The sequence below is a fragment of the Rhinolophus ferrumequinum genome, chromosome 6 (genome assembly GCF_004115265.2).
Source record: "Rhinolophus ferrumequinum isolate MPI-CBG mRhiFer1 chromosome 6, mRhiFer1_v1.p, whole genome shotgun sequence".
In the NCBI taxonomy this organism is placed as follows: Eukaryota; Metazoa; Chordata; class Mammalia; order Chiroptera; family Rhinolophidae; genus Rhinolophus; species Rhinolophus ferrumequinum.
In genome coordinates, this window is record NC_046289.1 from 24,054,524 (window position 1) to 24,075,552 (window position 21,029).

The following is a 21,029-nucleotide window of genomic DNA, read 5'->3' on the forward strand; positions in this document are numbered from 1 at the left end:
TCAGGTCACACAGCCAATTAATGACAAAGACCAGTCCAGAATTCGGGTCTTTGGTCCCCAGGCCTGGGCCCTTGACACAACACCAATGGCCTCTCTTCAAGTTTTCTCTCCAGGCAGCAGCATATAATTATCAACATTAGTATTTGAAATTTATATGCGGCTTTTGCTTCACTGGCTTTTTTATTATCCTTTTGATTAGTAATTCGGTATGCAGCCCAGACATGGAGCAAAGCCAGGACAGGGAGGGAAGAAGTAGAAGGAAGCCGAGGCCAAGTAGGGGGCCATAAACCCCTGTGAGAGGGAGGCTAGAGGGGACCAAAGGTGCAAGAGGGAGCATAGACTCAAGGGAATGTCTCATGTGTTGCTAGAAGAGGGACTGTCTGTACAGATGCTGTATGGGCCTCAGATGAGTGGTCCAAGAGCCTTCCTAGCCTAGGGCTTCTCTAATGGGGCAGAGGCAAGAAGAGCACGAATATATTTAACACCCAACAGGTTAAATACCAATACCAGCTCCAAGACCGACCACAAGGCTACCCAGCCCTGAAGAGGAGACCCAAGTTCCATGATGGGGTTTGGAGGGGTGGTGGGGTTCCTGGCTTCTACTGTGCATGCTGGGAGCTAAATGGAACCGGTCCAGATGCCCCATGTCATATAGGAATAAGGGGCCCTGGAGCCCACCGTTCAGTGTGTTATGGCCTCCTCGGATTGGGGGAGGGAGGACTCCTACTGCCAGAGCCCTGTCCCCAGAGCCTCCTTCCAGGCCCGGCCCCAGCTTCACTCTTCTAGGATTTACTTTGTAGTCCTCTATTTTCCTTCAGAAAATAAGAATACTCTCCCCTCCCAACCTCCTGGTATCAAGACCTCGTAGGGGGCTTGGAAAAAAAAAAGAGCAGCACAGTGAGGAAGACAAAGCAGCCTGGGCTCAGGGCTCAGGGCTCCTGAGGGGGAATGCTCACCTACTGAAGGGCCTATTTGGGGCCAGTGTCACAGATGTCCTCTCACTTTGTCCTCATATGACCCCTATGAGGTGGATACAGCTCCCCATTTTGCCAGTGAGAAATCGGAGGCTTTGAGAGATTAAGTAATTTGCTCAAGGTTCTGCAGTTAGTAACTGGGATATCAGGGCCAAAACAGGTCTTCAAAGCCTGTGCAGTTCCCAGCACAGCCAGCACTGTTAACTGCATATAAAGATTCAGTCTCTGTGAACCTAGGGTCTTCTTGAGTAAAATGGGGGGGAAAAATTGTATATATATATATATATATATATATATAGCCTCATAGAGTTGTTTTAAAAATTAAATGAGATTATATTGGTTAAAAACAAAAACCTGGCGTGGTGTCTGATAAATAGTAGGCGCTCAATAAATGTTTTTTGTTTGCTTGTTTTTCTCTTCAGTGCACACAGTATAATATTAAAACTCAGGGCTTGGGAGCCTCAGGAGCTCCAAAAATGCTTCAAGAAGCCCGAGGACCGCGCATCGCTTCTAGGGGAGAGCGGCAGCAGTGTGGGGAGAAGGGCTGGGAGAGGGGACTCAGCACCAGGAGCCAGAGAAGCCGGTTCCAGCCTCGCGCCCCTCGCGGCGCCGCCTCCTCTGGGCTCCCCAGGCTCCCCGCCCCGCCCCGCCCGGCCCGCCCCGCCCCGGAGCTGGGTCCGGAGCGCCTGGTGGGCTGATTTCGGAGCGTGGAAAGACGCACGGAGCACGGAGGCGAGAGGGAGGCGGCGGCGGCGGCGGCGGCGTCAGGAGGCGGGGAAGAGGGAGACCCTCCTCGCTGCTCTCCCAAGTCGGCGCGGTGCCGCCTCCGGCCGGGCTGAGGGCTGCGCGGCGGCGGCGGCGGGGCCGGGCCAGGATGCGGGGCTCCCCGGACAGAGCCGGGCGGAGCGGGCGGCTACCGGCTGAGGACGGGAGCTGTCCGCGGTGCTGAAGCAGTGGCGGGGGTGGCAGGGACCCGGGGCCCGGAGCTGAGGCGCCCTCCTGGGAGTTCCGCCGCGGCCACGAGGCGGAGGCGCCGTGGCTCGCCAGCCCATGCCGGGCCCCCAAGCCCCGCGGAGGAGGCGGGACCGTCCTCGGTGGGACAGGTAAGGGGCCGTCTGGGGACGCAGCGGGAGCGCAGAGCTAGGCGCAGAGTCTAGATTGACCTGGGGAGGGCAGTGGGATGCGGGCTCCACCAGAGATCGCTCCAAGTCCATCCCTAGCCCTCACCCTACAGGCTGTGGATGCTGGGAGGGGCCGGAGGGACTGGGGCGCATACAGGCACCGGGGCACCCTGACCCCACACCACCAGGCTTTGACCCAGACTTCAGGCTGTTCTGAGACACTGCCCACAAGCAACGCTGATGAGAGTCTCGTGGACTCCTGGTACCCCAGTCCCCCCCAGGGCTCTGTGATACTGGGGAAATCTGAACCAGCTCACAAAGCTTCCCTCTCCTCCCCCAAGCCTTCTCAGCAGGATGACTGGAGTAGCTATGGTGCCCCCCACCTGGAAATGGCCATTGGGCCAAAAGATGGGCCAGACCCCTTAGAACTTATTATTAACTCTTTTCTCCAGAGAAGGAAGGAGGTACCAGAAGATTCCTCAGTTTTTTTTTCCTGTGGCCCTCTTGACTCTCATGGAAGGAGGCTGGTTTTCCATCACTCTGCTTGGTTCCATGAGGGCAAAGAGTGGGGGAACCTGAGTCCTGTTTTCTATTATGTACCTGAATGCTGGTGACTCTAGACAGAGCCTCTATTTGGAGTCCTTCCTCTTTCTGGCAAGAGTGAACTGAATGAGCTCATTCAGCCCTGCAAAGTGCTTCCAGTTCTTCAGAGCAGAGTTCTCTGAGTGCCAGAATGTAGCAATCAAAATAAAACTGCGTAGACGAAGACTGGCGTATCACTGTGGCTGGCCACTGCTTTGTGACCATCCTCGCATCCCAACACAACTTCCCCACCCTCAGTGGTAGAAAGAGCACTAGACTAGGAGTTTCTGGCTAGGCCCTGGCATTTTTTGGCTTTAAGCCAGGTACCTGAGTTCTCCAAACCTCAGTTTCTTCATCCCTAAAGTAAGGATAACATAGCTGCTCACCTCAGAGAACTGCCTTGGGGGCTCAATGAAACACTGTACCTGATTGAAGGCTTGTCAACTATACATCACCATACTAGTGAAAGCTGCTGTCACGGCTGTCACTGTTCCCACCCGCCAGCCAGGCCGGCAGGCCGTGATCCCTGTCACTCCTACCCCCTTTTCTCCCAGCCCAGCCATGGCTCTCTTTGTCCTTCGCCTCCCTGGGGTCCTAGAATCAGTGAAGCCCAACTTATAAATCTAGAAGAGCCAAAAGGGTTCCCTCCCCTTTCTCCTCTTCCATCATCACCTATGGAAGACAATATAGGGTGAGACTCTGGCTCACAGATTTTATTTTTTTCCCAAGAATCACAGATCTAGGAAAACAGCTCATTGAAGGCAAGGATTATGTTGTTTTTATCTCTTTGCTTCCCTCCACACCTCCCTTCCCCCATAGCACCTGGAAGATAGTAAGGATTCAGTAATTGGGTGCAAAATAAAAGAACGGAGTGTTAAAATATCTCAGAATAAAAACATTTGACTGGAAGTCAGGAGCCCTGTGTCCTGGTCCCAGCTCTGCCAACTACTGTCTCAGGCAGTCCCTACCCCTCTATGAGCTTTAGTTTTCTCATCTGTGAAAGAGGGTCGTACTAGATGCGTTTTAGGATTACTTTGCTTGGCTGTTCTGTGGGGCGATCTGAGGGCTGTTCTGAGCCCACAAATCCCTCAGTTCTCCTTGAACACAGGATACCAGCTTCGTAAACCTGGTTTGAAAAGTAAGTTAATGTACTTTCAGTGACGAATTGGATTTTATGAATACAATGGAATGGAGCAATAAGAACCAGGAAAAGACATTTATAGTTCCAGTGTTTTCCTAAGATCCCCTACTCTTCCTTATTTTCCTGGGAAAGCCATGCCTGTCTACAGAGCTGCTGAGCTCGGAGGGCCCCTGCCTCCAAGCCAAGAGGCCAGGAAAGCACTCCCCCCTAATATTCCTTGTGAGTAGCCCTAGGTCAGGGACCCAGTCTTTGGCCATCTCCTCCCAGGCACCTTGCCTGACTGCGATTGTCCTCCTAAGATGACTGGAGGAGAGGACAGTCAGGAAAGATCCATCCCTGGGGAGAGCTTTTTTTATATATAAAAAGAAAATGAGCTTCTCTGACAATAATTTTCCTCAACGGTGGCAGAGCCGCCTGATGTTCAGACAAACCTTAGCTAATTGGACTTGGGTAGAGCTGAGTAAGCCTTACCAGTGACCTCCCTTACTTACCCACCACCACCCCTCCCCCCATGTCAGCACTTTCTGGCTCCCAGCTGTTGGTGCAGCACTGGCAAGAATCAGCTCTTCAGAGTTAATGGACAGTCACTAACCCTCATAACAAAGTGACAGCAGCAGCGGCGATAGCAAGAATAGAGAGGGGCTGTATTTTCTGCAAGACTAGTCTGTGGGAGCTGGCCTGCTGCTGGGGCTAGAACCATATACCGCCCCTCTTTCTGCAGCTATCTGAGTGGACACTCCAACCCCAGGGCTGTCAAGGTTCAGGGCGTCTCTGACCACGCAGATGCTCTCCCTCCCCAGGCAGACACACCTGGCTTCCCTCCCAACCAGAGAAAACTACCCACTGGCTATTTCTTATGTTCCCCTCTTGCCCCCTCCTTGCTGAGGCACCTATTCTGACCCCTTCTGCAAGCCCTCAAATAGAAAAAGGGAGCCAACCCGAACCCATGATGGGGTGATCTTGATTATCGGGGCCTGGGGGAAGGAGGATCTGAAGAAGAGGAAGAGATAAATGTCATTAAAAAATGATGTGTGTGGGGAAAATAAAAGGTGTGTGTGTGTGTGTGTGTTTAAGACAGAGATTGAAACATTGTAATATACATATGCAGGTCCCTTCCCCTTTGATGGCACACACAAAATGACAGAAGCAGAAATTAAGAAAATATAGGAGATACCTGCACATTATTAATTACCTTCAAGTTCAAAGGCCAATTCATCTGTGCATCCTAGAGGGACTTCCAGCCCCAAAGTGCACCACTCCAGGGAGAAAGAAACAGAAAGAACAGTCTTCACTTTGGGAAGAAGAAACATTCTAGTTCCTTAAACCTTTGGCATTTTTTCAACCCCCTTTCCTTCTCAGAGGCTTGGTGGGCATCCTGCCTTCTGCTATAAGCCAGGGGACAAAAAAGATCTCATCTCTGTGCTTTGTATCCAGGTCCTCTCTTCTCTTGCCTCCTCTCTTATTCTTTCTTCCTCCTCCCTGCAGCTGCCACCAACTCCACCCCCTCCCCAAGCAACCAAGCAAGGAGGGCCCGATTCTCTACCTCCCCATTAGGAGTGCTATCTTCTACCATCAGGTGTTCTGTTTGCTTCTAAATGGTTGGGAATGAGCTGCTTCCGAGGAGAAACAGGTTGTTTCGGAGAATGAAGATTTGATTTCTGCCTGAAAATGGACTAATTTGAATAGTGGTGCCATGATTCCAATCCTCCTAGCAATTTTCACTCTTGTCGGCCCCAATCCCATCCCCCAGGCAAGTGGATTACGCTCTGATTGGAGAGGCCAGTCCAGCCCATGGGAGCCCAGGGTGGCAGGGGATAGAAAACAGGGTCTTTTGTTCTCTGGAAGACAGTACCTTGGAAGCTTTCCATGGAAGCTGAGAAATGTTCCAGCTATTTTCTCTCTTTCCTGGGTTCCCTCCTCAGGCCTCTTCTCTCCTCTCCTTTGCTCTTCTCTTCTCTTCCTTTTCCATAGGTCCTTTAATAATTCTCAGATCTCTCTCCAGCTCTGACCATTACCCAGGATTTCAACTCTATACATTTAATTGCCAGATGGAGTTTCTACCCTAGGTATCCCAAAGACACTTGAAGACCAAATTCATCCACTTCTCTTTCCCATCCTCCTGTTCTGTGTGTGTACGCGTGTTTCATTTTTTCAGCTCTGTACTTGGTGGGCCTTTTCAGTCTAAATATTCTTTTTTTTTCTTTCATCTCAGGAAACACGTTCTGCTTTTGCTCCTTTCATTATTATTTTCCTCTAGTCTTTCTATTATGTCCTTCTGAAACTCCTATTAGATGAATGTTGGACCTCTGGGACTTTTTTTCGTATCTCTTAACTTTATTTTATATGCTCCATCTTTTTGTCTTTTTGCTCTATATCTTGGGGAAGTTTATTAACTTTTTTCTTTTACATTAAAATGTTAGTGTTTAACAGTGTCCATTCTATTATCCAGGCTCTCCATTAAATGTTTGAAAATTTAGACAATTATTTTCAATTTCCAAAATGCGTTCATGTTCTTTGCTCCTTTTTCATAGCAGCCTGTTCTTGTTTTATGGATGCAATGTCCTCTAATATGTCCTCAATCTCTGTAAGAATATGCATTCAAAATAATTTTAAAAATCTTTTCTATAACTTGGGTGATTTTGATCTTATTGGGCCAATTGTTCTATTTATTTAACCCTTCTCTTTTATTTTCATGTACTCATTTTTCTTCGTTGTACATTCAGACTTATGAATAAAGGGAGGTATTGACTGACATGGCAGCTTGTGTGGATTTCCTCGGAAATCGGGTATGTTAGTTTCCCTAACAGTCTTCTCCCTTGATATGGGATTGTTCTTACCTCTGGTGTTTGGAGCTGCAGATTTCTCAACACTGATTTCTTCACCAAAGAATTTCATCTGCTCTTTATCTCCCAGAAATTCCTCAATGTTTTTGGTCCACTGATATCACTCTTTTCTCTTTTCCAATTTTGTTATAATTTCATTCATTTAAAAATATATGCCCTGTCATTTTAATAGAGCCTTAAGAAGGAGAAGAGGTGGTCATTTGTGCTCAGACTGCCTTTTGAACCAGCAGCACCCCCCCACCCCCGCTAGATTTTCTGTCCCGACCTGGTGGCCTCACCTTCTATTTAACCGACAAATCCAGAAACCTGGGAGTCATTCTTGGCTCTTTCCCCTCCTTCACTTCTAATTAACCATCAAGTCCCATTTATTTAGTCCCCTAGCTACTCCTCAGGTAGGACTCTTCCTCTCCATCCATTTTGCCATAGACCAGGTTCCGGTCCTCATCCTTTCCTGCTTCCATTTTTACAACAGTCTCTTAACAGGACTTCTAGCCTCTATTCTCATTCACCTTAAATCCTTTCTATCCACTGCAGCCAACCAGAGTGCTCTAATACACAGGTATGACCATATCATTTTCTTGCTACAACTGTCATTGACTCCCTACTGCCCACAGCAAAAAGCTTCTCTGTATGTAGGAGAACTTCCTGCCATCTCCAGCCTCACTCTATCCATACCAAACCACCCTGGCCTTCCCTCCATACCACCACCCATGCTTCTGTGCTATTTCCTCTGCTGGAAATGCCCTTCCATGATTGTATCACCAAGATGACTTGTTTTCTTTCTTTAAGACTCAGTTCAGATGTTCCCTGCTCTGAAAGCCTTTTCTAGTTCCCACCATCGCCTCAACTCCCGTCCCAAGAGTCCCCACCTCGACTCCCATCCCAAGATAAGAGTCCCTTATCAGTGGCCATAGTGTAGCTGCTAACACAACTTACTCCATTGTATTGAAATTTTGTATTTGCTTGTCTGTATTCCCCACCCGTCCTCAAAGCAGGTACCATTTCTTGTTTACTTTTACATTCCAAGAACTGGTGTGCAGTAACTGCTCAAGAAATATTTGTTGTGCAGAGCTAAATGTGCCCCGGCCAGATGTGCTCCATCCATCCCAGACCCTGGAAAGTACTTTCTTATGGGGGAGCCTCAGCACACCGAGTTCACTCATTCATTCATTCATGAGACCAACTGTTATTGAGTGCCTACTATGTGCTGGGCAAGGGGCTGCAGGGATGAGGAAAACACAGTCCCCACCCTCTTGAGGCTCACAGTCTGGTGAGGGAAAAAGGCATGAATCAATAAATCACCCATATATAAGAAGAGACTGTGATAAGCTCTTTGAGAGGAAGAGCTGGAGCCCAGACAGCAGATAACCACGGAACTAAATCTAGACTGGGGAGGTAGGGGCGCCCTCCCTCAGAAAATGACTTTTGATCTGGGAGCTGAAGTATTCTGATATGAGTGGACACGATACTCCAAGAAACATGGCTATGAAGTGAAGGAGGGAGAGAGAGGACGGGAGCTGAAGGAGAGAAAGGGCACTGAGGAAAGATGTTCCAATTATCTGTTGCTGCCTAACTGCCCGGAACTTAGTGGCTAAAACAAAAGACACTTTATTATACTTCAGGACTTTGGGGTCAGAAATTCATGCAGGGTTGAGCTGTGTGATTATTCTACTCCGTGTGGCACAGACAGAGGTCACCCACTGGTATTCAGCTGACAGATGGGCTGGGTTAGAGTCCATGATAGCTTCATTCACATGTCTGGCATCTTAAATATAACTGGGCTCAGCCAGCTCCATCAACAGGAGCATATACACACATGGCCTCGGCAGCATGGTGGCCTCAGAGTAGTCCAACTACGTACAGGACAGCTCAAGGTACCAAGAGTGAGTGTTCCAGCAAACAAGGGAAAGGATGCATGGCCTTGTATCACCTGGGCTTTGAAGTCACATAGCGCCACGTTTGCTGTGCTCTGTGTTTGAAGCTGTCACAGACCCGCTCAGGTTAGAGAGGAGGGGTAGAGACCCCCACCTCTCAATGGGAGGAATGTCAAAGTATTTACAGCCAGGTTTTACAATCATCGCAATTGATTTATTTTCTAAGGAAGGAAGACTATAATACGTTTAAGTGCCATTAGGAAGGATCAGGAGTTAGGAGCTGTTGAAGACAGAGGAGAAAGAAAGGATAGTCAATTGTGTTAGCTTCCTGAGGAGGCAAATTGAAACAAAGAAAGCTAAGTTCCCCGTTTTTCCTTGACTCTGCCTCCGCCAGCCTTCCGGCCACCCAGCCATCTCTGCCCCTGACTTTCTCTCTTTACCGCCAGATGCAGCAAGTTATAGCTACGAGCCCGAGCTGACGTGGTTGGCTCTCTCGCTTACAGGCCAGAAAACAGCAAAGCCAGTCCCAAGCCATCTACACACAGCCACCTTAGTCACACTTCACGGTTGGCACAACAGTTTACATATTATCTGACTAGAGGTTAGTCTAGCGCCTATTGTTAAAGATTTTACCTTTTCCCTGGATTTTAATCATTTGTGTTTAATCTTCTGCTTTACTAGGAAGTTCTTGCTTTTATCTTTCAGTTTAGAGGCAATATCTCTTGTCACACTAAGAGATAGCAGTAAGGAGTTCAGCTTCTCACAGTGGCTCTGTATTTGTATGAATCCAGACCTTAAAGTTATCTAGGCAGCCACCCCTGGGCTGCTAAATCACTCCAAATCTCTTAATCTTTTCTTGAAGCTCCTTTTTCCCATTCCCTTTACTGAGGCCCCTGGTTTTAACTCATTCAAGACCAGATCCTCACCACTCTCACACGCCCACTATTTATCATGACCCTCTACACAAAGGTAGGCTCTGAAAGGCATAATAATGAGAACCCAGGCTTTGGACTCAATTAAATCCAGGTGCAAATCCAGTCTCTGTCACTATTTAATCTTGGGCAAGTTACTTAAGCATTCTGAGCATCAGTTTCTTCCTCTGAAATATGGGAAATGATAATATCCAGCTTCATGTAGCAATAGTAGGTGTTATAATTTTACAGGGTTCTGATAAGGGCTGGCCCCATCCCAAGGATATAACCCAACTCCTGGTCACACATCACGCTGTCCCTTTGGCCTCTTTTTTAGCAGTGTTCATGATGGCTCTTCCCAGGTACTTCAGAGCCTACCAGGTACTCTGTGCCAAACACGAACTCCAGGTCTCACCCCAGCAGCTAACCTGGAGGACTGGATGCTGTCCGGGCCAGCATGTGCTCTGGTCAGACAGACCTGGGTCAAATGGGCGCTGCCTCTCTCCAGCTGTGTGAGCTCAGAAATCCTGTGTAGCCTCTCTGAGCTGCAGTTCCCCCCGCCACCCCGTGTGAAAGAGGATGGATTAAATGAGATACTGCATTTGAAGCAGTTGACCTGGTTCAAACACGCAAAGCAAACACTCCATAAATGGTAGCTGACCCATAGTGGCGCTAGAGTGCAGGGACTCTGGAGTCATATTTCCAAGGGTCGTGTCCAGCCCAGCACTTCCCAGCAATGTGCATGTGGGCACTTTTAACTTTCTTATGTCCAGTGTCTTTATCTGTAAAATGAAGATAATGTAAGCATTAAATGAGATAATACATAGCACTTATGTGCCTGAGACACAGTAAGAACTTATTAAGTGTGAAGTGTTATTATTATTTCATTCTGTTCCTTTGAACTTCTTTGTATTTTTATATTTAAGGTGCATTGCTTACTCGTATAAGCAGCATATAGTGGGATTTTGTTATTTTAAAAATCTGGTCTTTGTCTTTATAAAAAATCGGTTTTAAAATAGCCATGGGGATGTAAAGTATAGGGAATACAGTCAACAATACTGTAATAACAATGTATGGTGCCAGATGGGTCCTAGAGCTACCAGGGGAAGTTATGTAAACGTCTAGTCATATGTCGTACACCTGAAACTAATGTAATATTGTATGTCAACTCTGAAAAATGAATTTTAAGAAATAAAAGGCAAAACAATCAGTTTTGACAGACAAGAAAAGTCATTAATTTTAAGTATAGAATTCAGTGAGTTCTGCGAAATACATAGTCATTTAACCACTACCACACTCAAGATGTAGAACAGTCCCATCATGCAAAAGGTCCTCAAGTGCCTTTGCAGTCAATCTCCTCCCCCGACTCCTGGCTCTTAGCAACCACTGATCTGCTTTCTGTCACTAGAGTTAAGCCTTTCTCGAATTTCGTGTAAACTGAATAATATACTATGTGACTAGCTTTGTCTTTTCATGGGCAATTTTATCATGTTCACATCCCGTGTAATTACTGATACTAACATCTTACTACTTGTTTTCTGTTTGTCTCACTTGTTCTATGTTCCTTTTTCTATCTTTTCTTGTCTCATTTTGGATTAGTCAGGTGTGTTTGTCATTTCATATTCCCCATCTCTTAGCTGCCTGGTTGTACTTTCTTTCCCGTTCTTTCAGTGATTATCAGAGCGGTGATTCTTAAAGCAGCATCCCGGCCCTGCGGCATCCACGTCACCAGGAACTTGTTAGCACTGGATATTCCCATCCTGGAACTGTAAGCTGTGCGGGTGGAAGCCAGCAGTCTGGCTTTAACGAGACCTTCAGGTGCACACTAGTGGATGCACACTAAAGTTTGAGAACCACTGCCCCGAGACAACTTTTGCTTCTGGCAGGCAGTCAGGCTGTGTGCAGATGACCTAATCCAATTAAGGAAGGAGCTGATTCAAAGCCTGGTTTCTGCCTGCTCCTACTCCTAGGGATAGCCTGAAAGAGTCTTCAGTTGAAAACTGGAGATGTTTCCTTGGGCCCCTCCTCCTTAACAGGCCCTGAACTCCAGTTTTTCTCCCCAGCCTCTGATGCTGCTGGAAGAAAGGGAAAGTGGCGCCAAGGGTCGGACTCACCTCTCCGTGTTTCTCCTTCCTGTGGGATCTTGGCACTTTGACCCCTCAAGGTTTTGCTCCCTTGGAGATTCTTTGATGTCTTCATATTTTTCCCTAGCTTTTCTAGATATTATTGGCAGGTGTGGTGTGACACAAGTTCGTCTGCACAGCTAAAAGAGGAAGCCCCCATCCTATTGTTATTCTCCCACTAGAATAATAGAGTCAAAATGAGCAGTAAGGACAGTTCAGTGTCTGGTATATAGCGAAAAGCTCATAAGTGTTAAGTTATTATTAGTATTCTCCCAATAGAATACCAGGGTCATATTGAGCTGAGCTGTTAAAAATCAACCCCTTCAACTCTTTCCATGCACTTTATAGATAAGCAAACTGATATCACACTGTATGATTGGACTGCAGTACAATTGAACTCCAGTGGGAGGCTGTAATTGGACTCCAGTGAATTTCTGGTCTGGGAGGTGGCAGTGTGCTCTCCGTCCTCAAATCAGGGACTGGAAAACCTTAGGGCCCAGCTCAGTTCTCAGCTCAAAAGAAAACAAGCCAAGGGCTGTAGTCTCACAGATCCACATTCTCTTGCTTTCCTTTTATGGGGCCCAGACCTCTAGCCCCAACTGCACACTTTGGAGCAATCTTTTTAGCTTCAGAATCCCAGATATTTCATGTCTGTCCTAAGGAGCAGAGTGCACACATACACATACTCTTTCTCACACAGTTATGCTCACCAGCAAGCACACAGTACTGAATGCAGAGTTGGCACACACAGTCCAGGGTAGACCAGGCAGCAGAGGAGGAGATGCAAATTGCTCTGCTTTGAAATTGGTGCCTAAGTCCAGGGAACAGAGAGAGGCAGCCCTACACAATAGGCCAAAACGTCAGGCCAGGCCAAGGGCAAAGAAGGCTGTCCCTGGGGACCTGCCACCCCCTTTTTCTGGCCAGAACTTAGTACTAGGTTCCCAGAATCAGCTCAGTGAACTCCTGTGTGACCCTAGCAGGTTATAGGGAGAACGTGACCTGTTAGAGAACTGTGATCTTTGGCTGCTACTATGAGCAGGTACTACAGTTCCTAGCTTGATTGCTTTATGGAAGTGGAGGTGTGTGTATAAGTGTGTGTGTGTGTGTGTGTGTGTGTGTGTGTGCGCCCACCCCTGTCAGGGTGTTTCAGGGCAAGCTCTGATGCTGTGCTCAGCCCCTAAAACCAGAAAGAAGCCCTCTAGCCTGGGGAAGTTTTAAACTGCTTTTTAGATAATTTGGCTCAGAAGAAATCTATGCACTTAATTTGTTCTGGTTTAAAAGTAGTATATGCTTATTATAAAAAATAAAGGTGGAAAGCTGAAAAAACATGGTATAAACAAGAAAATGAAAAAAGCACCTGTGTTCCCACTCCTGGAGATAATCGCTGTTGACATTTTGCCAGAGTTGAGATTATATGCACATACCTTTTTCTTTCCTGCCTTTTCACCAAATCTGCAATGAGCATTTTTTTTATGGCATTCCTCTTTGTAAACCTGTTCAAAGGCCTTGTACCATCTTGCATTGTTGTACCATAATTTATTTAACTTGTCCCTGATTGTTGGACATTCATTCAGGTGGTTTTCAGTTTGTCCCTATTGTGGAAAACCCAAGATCATACATCTTTGTAAGTTAAGTGCTGAGAAGCCCTACCCAAAGACATAGAGAGTGTGTGTGTGTGTGTGTGTGTGTGTGTGTGTGTGTGTGTTGGGGTGTGGGGTAATCCAAGAAAGGCTACGTGACTTTGGTTCCAGAAGCTTAGCTGGGTGTATTTTGACCAAGAGAGGGTGGTTGCCAAGAGCAGAGGGATGATCTGGGACCCAGCTGCCTCTGCCTGCCCTAGACAAGTGCACTGCAAATATCTCCACGGTCTCCAGGGCTCCGGGGCCTGATTCCTGGCCACAAGTATTCTTCCTTTCAAAACTTCGGGGAGATTGGACAGGTGACTTCCCAAGGCCTCCTGGTGAAGCAGAACAGAGGGCAGGGGTGAGTTTGATGCATTAATCTGCTCTGAGGCTAGTCCACCTCACCCCACCCCCACTGCAAGGCCTTCAAGGCTGTAAGTAGAGAGGACATAACGTAAAACGAGCTGGAGGAGAGGCTGGGGAACATTTGGGAACCATGTTCTAGAATCCTCAGCGTGGCTGAGATGGGGGGCTGGGGGCAGCCCAGGGGGAGTCAGGAAGCCGGGAGATGACGGCATGGCTCCATTGTCCCTCTGGCAAGTAGATATCTTGTCCTTCCTTTGCCTTCCTCAATCTGCTCGGAGGGGCCACGGTAGGGAAGGAGGTGACTCTGCACCTCACTGAGCTCTGAGCATGGTCCTCTATCCCTAACTCTTAAAAGGGGGCAAGGAATGGAGGGCTCCTTAGACTGTGGGGTCATGGGATGTTAGTGCCACCATCGACATGAGTGACCATCTAATGGTTACAGATGGGGTAACTGAGGTGCCAGGTCAAAAAGCTAATGGAGATGAATCAGGAATGGAACCCCAGTGTACCTGACTCCCAAACCCATGAGGCTTATAATCGCATGTACTTAGCTCCACATCTGTGGGCCACATCTGCTCATGCAGGGTGGCTACAAACCTGCCCAGAGGAGCCCATGTACAAGCCTGGCCCAGCAAAGCCTCTGTTGTGGGCACTCCCAGCTCCCCACCTGCTGGAAGGAGCCTTTCCACATCACTGTCGTCGGAAGGGCTCCCTGCATTATTTTGACCTCTGGAGAGGAAGGAGGAAAGAGAAGTAGTGAGGACGCTGCATTTGTGAGCATTGGAGAGCATTGACCTAAGCTCCACCTGCTCTCTAGCCTGCATGCCGTCTCTGCATACAGAGAAGCTTCTGCCACAGCTGGTGACAGCCCAAGTGGAACTTGCAGCTGGCTAATATGCCAACAGGATCCCCAGGCACATGGCAGTCCAGTGTTTCCAGCACCGTCTGTGTCCTCCTTGGAGGAAGAGTTGGACACTTGGGCCACATGCCCTTCTTTGCACCCCTCCAGGATTCTTTGTTAGACATTCTTGGAACCCAAGCTCCAGAGACCACACTTCTCAGGGGCTCAGAGCCTGAGGCATGGGCAGCCTCTTTCTGCTCCTTTGCCCCCAGGCAGGAAACAGCCCACCCTCCTCCCCACAGCAGGCCAGCCAGGGAGCCCAGCCCCCACGGACATACCCTTAACGCTAGTCCCTTTCCCTCCCCTAGCTCCATCCTGGAGCCATGCTCTGTCTTCAGATTTCCCAGGAATCAGCTTTCTAGAATCCTGCCATTTGTCTTAGAGCAGAAATAGAAATGGCCCTTTGGCAGGCTTTGGCTGTGAGTTCTTGATGGGGAGAAGGACTGGAGAGGGGGCCTAGATAGACCCAGCCCTGGGGGCAGAAATCTCTCCCAGTTTCCCTTTACCATTAGGCCAGTAATAGCCTGAGCAGGAGAAGACTTAAGGCCAGAAGTAAGCACAGCATCCCCTCCCACTTGTAACCCACTTTGCACTTGCATCTCAGCCATCTCTTTGGATCCTCAAAACAACCTTGTAGGCAGGGATTATCATCAGTACTTGGCAAATGAGGAAATCCAGAAGGGCATGAAAATTTGCGCAAAGTATCAAGGCCAAGACTGACTCTCCCATCTGTGGATTTTAAATCCAGTTCGAGACATGACCCTGTCACCCTCCAGCTTCATGATGTTCCTGGGAGGGGGAAGGCCAGGTCCTGGGGGCCACCTGGCCTGCCTCTCCTTTCTCTCCATGCTCTACTTCTACGTGACACACCCCACAGTGTGTGTGGTCTCTTGTAGACACACTCAAAGGCTGCTTTCCCCTCCTTCAGCCAGCCCTGAACACCTACAGTGCACCCTTCCCAGGTATACAGTCGGTGCTCAGGACTGGCTGAAGAGGAAGAAGCAGCCCTTGAATATGTCTACACTTCCAGGTGGGATTGCCAGTCCACCCTCAGTGCTCAGGGGCCCCTGCCTTAGATCCCACAGGAACTTCCCAAAGTCACAATTTGCTTTAGAGGGGAGATTAGCCTAAGGTGCATCCACCTAAGACACCTGGGGAGAAGCGTCCTTTCCCAGGAAGAGCTGACCGCTGTTAGTGTGTGGCATATGCAGAGATCTGAGCTGGGCGGTGCCACCCAACCCTAGAACAAACCTTCCCTCAGCTCAATATCTCACCGGCCACTAAGTCCTGTCAATATCTCCCAAGGCCCATCCTGTTTTCTCCACCTTCCCACCTTGAGCCCTGGTTGTCCTCAGCTGAACTGAAACCATGGCAAAGCCTCCTGGTTGTGCCAGCCCTGTCTAAGCCATGCCCCACACAGGGCGATGGACAGACCTCAGCACCCAAATCTCATCCTGTCACCCCTGCTGAGACCCTGAAACCCCCTTAGACCTAAAGGGGGCTGCGTGGTCTGGCCCCACACCCCATCTCACCCTCTGTACCCTGAGCCACACCAGCCTTCTCCTAGGCTCTCAGAACTACCATCCTTTATCTGGCTTCTGCATGAAATATGTTCCCCCTCCCCTCACCTTGTCACCTTGTCCTCTTCCTTCAGATCCCAGCTCCAAAGCTTTCCCTGCGCCTCTGTATGAGTGTTCTCCATCATGCGTTCTTACACCCCTGCTGGACTTCTCCTTCAGCGCAGCCATCTTCTCCACCAGACTGTAAGCTCGGTGGAGACAAAGTACATCCTTCTTGCTCTCCCTCTTCCTGCCTTTCTCGCCATCACATCCCCAGCATCTGTACAGTGCCTGGGATAGAGCTTATGCTCAATAAATACGCATGTGTGATAACTGGATAAACAAATTAACCAATTCTGTGAAGTATGTATTTCTGCTATCCCCAATTCACAAACAAAGAAACGGAGAAGTTTCTGAGAAGTTAAGCAGCTCGAGGTCCCACAGCTGACCAGTGGTAAAGGCAGGGTCTGAAGCAAAACAGACTGCAGAGCCTGCACTTCTAACCACTTCCAGGCCTGCATCCGGCTCCCTGGCTTCAGTGTCTGTCTGTCTTGCGCTCCCAGCAGGCTCTCTGAGGACTGCTCAGCTGGCCCAGTCTCCCCACCAGGGAGCTCTCCAGAACCATGGAGAGTCTAAGTGAACTACAAAACCCACTGCTGCCTCGGAGCCCTGCCCACCTCCATGGCCCCTACCCCTACCCCGAGGCCTCACCCAGCTGGTCGTGCCAGGAGAAGCTCTACTCCTACCTCCTGGGAGGCACTGGCCCTGCTCAAGCCCACCAGCTCCTGGATCCAGAGTCCCTGCAGCTAGCCGTGGAGGCCTGGTACAGGCCCAGCTGCCTATTAGGGAGGGACAAAGTCAAGGAGCCCAGGGCAGGCAGCTGTGAGACCAGCTTCACAGAGAGCAGGGAACCCCGGGCTGGGCCCACGGAGCAGTCCACAGAATCTGGCCAAGTGGAAGAAGATGTCACCATCCAAACTGTGTCCTATGGAGTTCAAGAGGAGCTGCAGGACCAGGAGGACGATCAAGAGGAAGAAGAGGTGAGTACATGTGTTTAAAGTACATATTCCCGGGCCCACCTGCAGGTATTGAGATTAATTAGGTCTGGCTTGGGGCCTAGGAATCTGTATGTTGCCAAGAAAGGTACTTCTGACACAAGTGTTTTGACACATCCGCACTTTAAGAAACACTAGCTTGGGTTGACTATTTATTTTATTTATTTATTTATTTATTAAAGAGAACAAATCCACTTTATTTACTTTTCAAGATTCTGAGTCCAATGGCCTTACCGGGAAGGTTGCTTTGGAATTTGGCATGAACTATGCCACTGTTTCCAGGAGCACAAGTTACCTTTCCCCAGATTACTCTGGTTTTGTACGGTTTGCCCCCAGGAGTCACTGTGTTGTTCCTTGCCTTGTACACGTAAGCGCAGCTCTTGCCTACATAGAATTCAGTTTCATCTCAAGCATAAACACCTTCAATTTTAAGGAGAACTATGGCTCCCTCTGTTCTGGAGACCTTGTTTATAACCAGCAAAAATGGCCGTGGACCACAGCCCGCCAGACATATTTGTCGCTTTAGAAGTCCTGTTCCCAACAGGCCTCCACAGGCTCCAAGATGGCAGAACAAGCGACTATTTAATTTTTAAATAGCATTTATTGTTCTTGATTCCTTAATTATGTCAGTAATTTACACTTAATGCAGAAAACCACTGAAAGATAACATTATTATGTTAGTAGATGATCTTCTAGTCTTTTTTTATTCATGGTTTTTCCCACCCTACTCCCCGAGAGGCATCTTGCTGTACCTAGTTTTATAATCTGATTTTTCCCTCTCAACAACACATTTCAATATTGCTCCACGTAATTTAATCTTCACTCCAAAGTGATTTTTAAGGGTTACCTGGTATTCCATTGTAAGTTCTTCCATCTTATTTACTGTCTCCTGGTCATCGGACATTGCGATTGTTCCTAATCTTTCACAATTACTATCTGATGATGAACATGCCTGTACATATATACTTGTATTCTTTCTCTGTGATACATGCCTAAAGATGGAAGGCTTTTGGTAACGTGCCGAGCCCAACCCACACTCCCACGGACAGAAGAAGAGACTGCCTATTGCCCCACATCATTGCCGCTGGGTGATCCGGGGCCTGGTCAAAAGCCCCACTTGTGTTTTGCAGAGTGATGCAACCTCGACAGAGAGTGAGAGTGAAGACAACTTCTTCACACTGCCCCCCAGGGACCACTTGGGGCTCACCATCTTCTCCATGCTCTGCTGCTTCTGGCCACTGGGCATCGCTGCCTTCTACTTCTCCCAGGGGGTAAGAGCACGTGGGGCCCAAGCCTTCCGCTCTGGCCACCTCCTCCACTGGAGGGCTTGGCAGAAGCATATGCAGGATGGGGGCAGGGGCCCGGTGGGCTGGGGCTGTTTTTCTGGGCGTGGGGGTCATCCCTTTCATGAGCACATCTCTCTCCCTAGACCAGCAAGGCCATCTCCAAGGGGGACTTCCGCCTGGCCAGCACCACCTCCCGCCGGGCACTCTTCCTGGCCACGCTCTCCATCGCCGTGGGGGCCGGTCTCTATGTGGCAGTGGTGGTGGCTCTGGCAGCTTACATGTCCCAGAATGGCCATGGCTAGTGGCCAGTAGAGCCTGGCATCCTGACTCCCCTGATCTACCTGAGAAGGCAGCAGGGCTTAGGGCTGCAGACTCTCTGGAGAGCCCTGGCCCCTGAAGACGACGCTTGAGGGTGACTTGTTGAGGGGAGGCCTCAACCTTCACTTCCTCGTGCCCGCTGTCTCCAGCCTCAGAGCAGGGCCAGAGGCACCACTCTCCCACCCCGGCTGTGTTGGGAAGCAGGAGACGGTAGTGCTGCCCACCATCCCAGCCAGGCAGTCCTCACTTCTGGCTTGATGCCAGCTTGGAGCTCAGCCCATTCAGCCCACTGGCTCGAGGGTCTCTGCCCTGCAGGCAGCCCACAACACAACTCTGCCAACCTCTCCACAGAGAAAGAACAGGCGGTCATAGGGAGGAAAAGGGATCCCTGGGGGCCAGGGGACCTCACCCAGTCCTTTCAGCCCATAGGAGTCTCCACCCTGGGGACAGCCTAAGTGTCCCCAGCTCTACCCTCTGGCCGCATGGTGCCCAGGCCCCACCAGCCAGGAGGGAAATACACAGAGACACGTGGGCCCCCTGCTCTTTTAACTCTGGAAGGTGCTTAGCTTTCTGGTGGGCTTATAAGTCACTGTCGATTCTATATAGAGAAGAGGAGTCTCAGGCATGTAAACGCTGCACCCGGGGAAGGTTCTTGGAGCTTCTCTGCAGGAACAAAAGGCAGATGCGATGACAGAGGTCCTGAAATATTGCCGATTACACGGGGCTCCCCACTCTGTCCCTGGTCCCTGCTCCCATCATCCCTTTCTGGCCTCCTCCTGGGAGGCCCTGAGCTGGCGCCATCCCAGAAAGATAGAGAGAGACAGAGACAGAGTGCTACCAGCCCAGCAGCCCCTGAGCACAGCCCTTAGATCCAGCCCTGTGGAGACCCTCCCTGAGTGTAGGGAGTGTAGATGAGGGGCGGGCACAGGGCTGGCATGGCTGCTGAGCAGGAAGGCTTCCTGGAGAAGTGTCCCTTTGACAAAGTTTAGAAGGAAGAGGAGAATGTATTGAAGAGATTTGTTTTCCCATAGCCCTTAGTATTGTTCGTGGGCAGGGGTGTGCCCGGAGCCTCCCAACAGGAATTTATATTTGGATTATGCCTAGAACATCTGGGCTGGAGCCGAACTGCAGCCATTTTTGAGGGCTTCACCAACTCAGAGACGGGTGGGCCTGTTACTCAAAGACCAGTGATGGTTTCCTACCTCTGAATGCCGGGGGGGTCAACGGTGGGCCCCTGGTCAGCCTTGGGGATTCTTCATTGATGCCACCACTCAGAGCTGTTCTCAACACCCCAACAACGAGGGAACATCGAGAATTTTAGAGACATCTGGGCAGGCAGGAGGGCAGCACATTGGGAGGCAGACTTGTTGGGGCTCGAGCTCCAGGACCTCATTGTGCATGATTTGGGGACCTGGTCATTCCTGGGCCCCATCCAGAGACTGGGGCTGTGGACCCACCACTGACCCCCTTGTTCCGCCATCCTCCTCACCCCAGGCGTCGCCCAGCCCTCTGCGCGCTGCATCCCCTGAAGTCCCAGCCCAGGCTCAGCAGTTTTAATGCCCCATATTGTATATATTGATCCTTGTAATAAACGTTTCTGTAACACCTGGTGCCCTCTGGGCCTTACTGTCCTCGCCTGCCTTCACCTTTGCCTGTGTCCCATTCTTCTCCACGACCGACCAACACCCCCACGTCTGTCTGCTGCTCCTGGCCCCAGAGGCCTTCCTGACAGGACAGGCCCGCATCTGGGACTCAGATTCCCTGCCTTCTGGATAGGAGACCTAGTCGTGGTCTACACTGGCTCCCGGGGTTCCCTAGCCACATTGAACTTCAGTTGCCCACAGCAGCAATTTGCTTGAGAGCACTGAGGCTGCCTTCCTCTCCCGTCTTCTTCCTCACTCCCCTACTGTGCTCCCTGGGAATCATCTCTCAGTAAACTACCTGCAATTAAACCTTTGTCTCTGGGTCGGCTTCTGGGGAGCTCAAACCAAGAAACGCACATGCATGTACACATATATCAGCATATATGTGTGCATACGCCTACACCGACACACATGCATACACACACATGGGCTCAGCCTGTACATGCATGAACAGCGTATGCACACACATGCATGTGCGTCCACATTCAAAGTGAAGGAGACATGGCTGAGGAGCCTCCCCTGGCCCTGTCCACTCTGCAGTCGCCCCATCACCATCCTGGCCGGGCTCTGGGAAGGGCCACGGGCAGCACACACTCCAATCCAGGCCCTGCTGGGCTGAGCAGGCTGCCTCCCAGCCCAGACAATTCCCACCGCTTCCCCGGCCCTCAGAATACCACTCCAGTCCATGAGAAGGGGGAGAAGCCAGTGAT

At 49.7% G+C, this 21,029-nt stretch overlaps 1 protein-coding gene and 1 pseudogene across 4 annotated transcripts; one reads left to right on the forward strand and one right to left on the reverse strand.

Moving 5' to 3' along the window:
• Positions 1-1,718: 1,718 nt before the first annotated feature.
• SYNDIG1L (synapse differentiation inducing 1 like) lies at positions 1,719-20,387 on the forward strand. Of its 4 annotated transcripts, none has more exons than XM_033109686.1 (4): positions 1,719-2,077; positions 16,581-17,057; positions 18,203-18,343; positions 18,502-20,387. In XM_033109686.1, exons 2-4 carry the CDS (start codon positions 16,641-16,643, stop codon positions 18,658-18,660), a joined length of 717 nt encoding a protein of 238 aa, XP_032965577.1. In that variant the 5' UTR covers positions 1,719-2,077; positions 16,581-16,640; the 3' UTR covers positions 18,661-20,387. The 4 variants fall into 4 exon arrangements, with proteins under 4 accessions (XP_032965577.1, XP_032965578.1, XP_032965574.1 ...); XM_033109687.1 differs by having other exon boundaries at positions 16,584-17,057; XM_033109683.1 differs by having other exon boundaries at positions 16,113-17,057; positions 18,502-20,386.
• Positions 17,269-17,584, reverse strand: LOC117024027 (60S ribosomal protein L35a-like; annotated as a pseudogene).
• Positions 20,388-21,029: the final 642 nt, after the last annotated feature.

Excerpts from the sequence above, each read along its gene's own strand:
- SYNDIG1L (XM_033109686.1), top strand. The coding sequence starts at position 16,641 with ATGGAGAGTCTAAGTGAACTACAAAACCCACTGCTGCCTCGGAGCCCT. Across the intron at positions 17,058-18,202 it reads ACGATCAAGAGGAAGAAGAG|AGTGATGCAACCTCGACAGA; the intron begins GTGAGTACATGT and ends TGTGTTTTGCAG. Across the intron at positions 18,344-18,501 it reads CCTTCTACTTCTCCCAGGGG|ACCAGCAAGGCCATCTCCAA; the intron begins GTAAGAGCACGT and ends CTCTCTCCCTAG.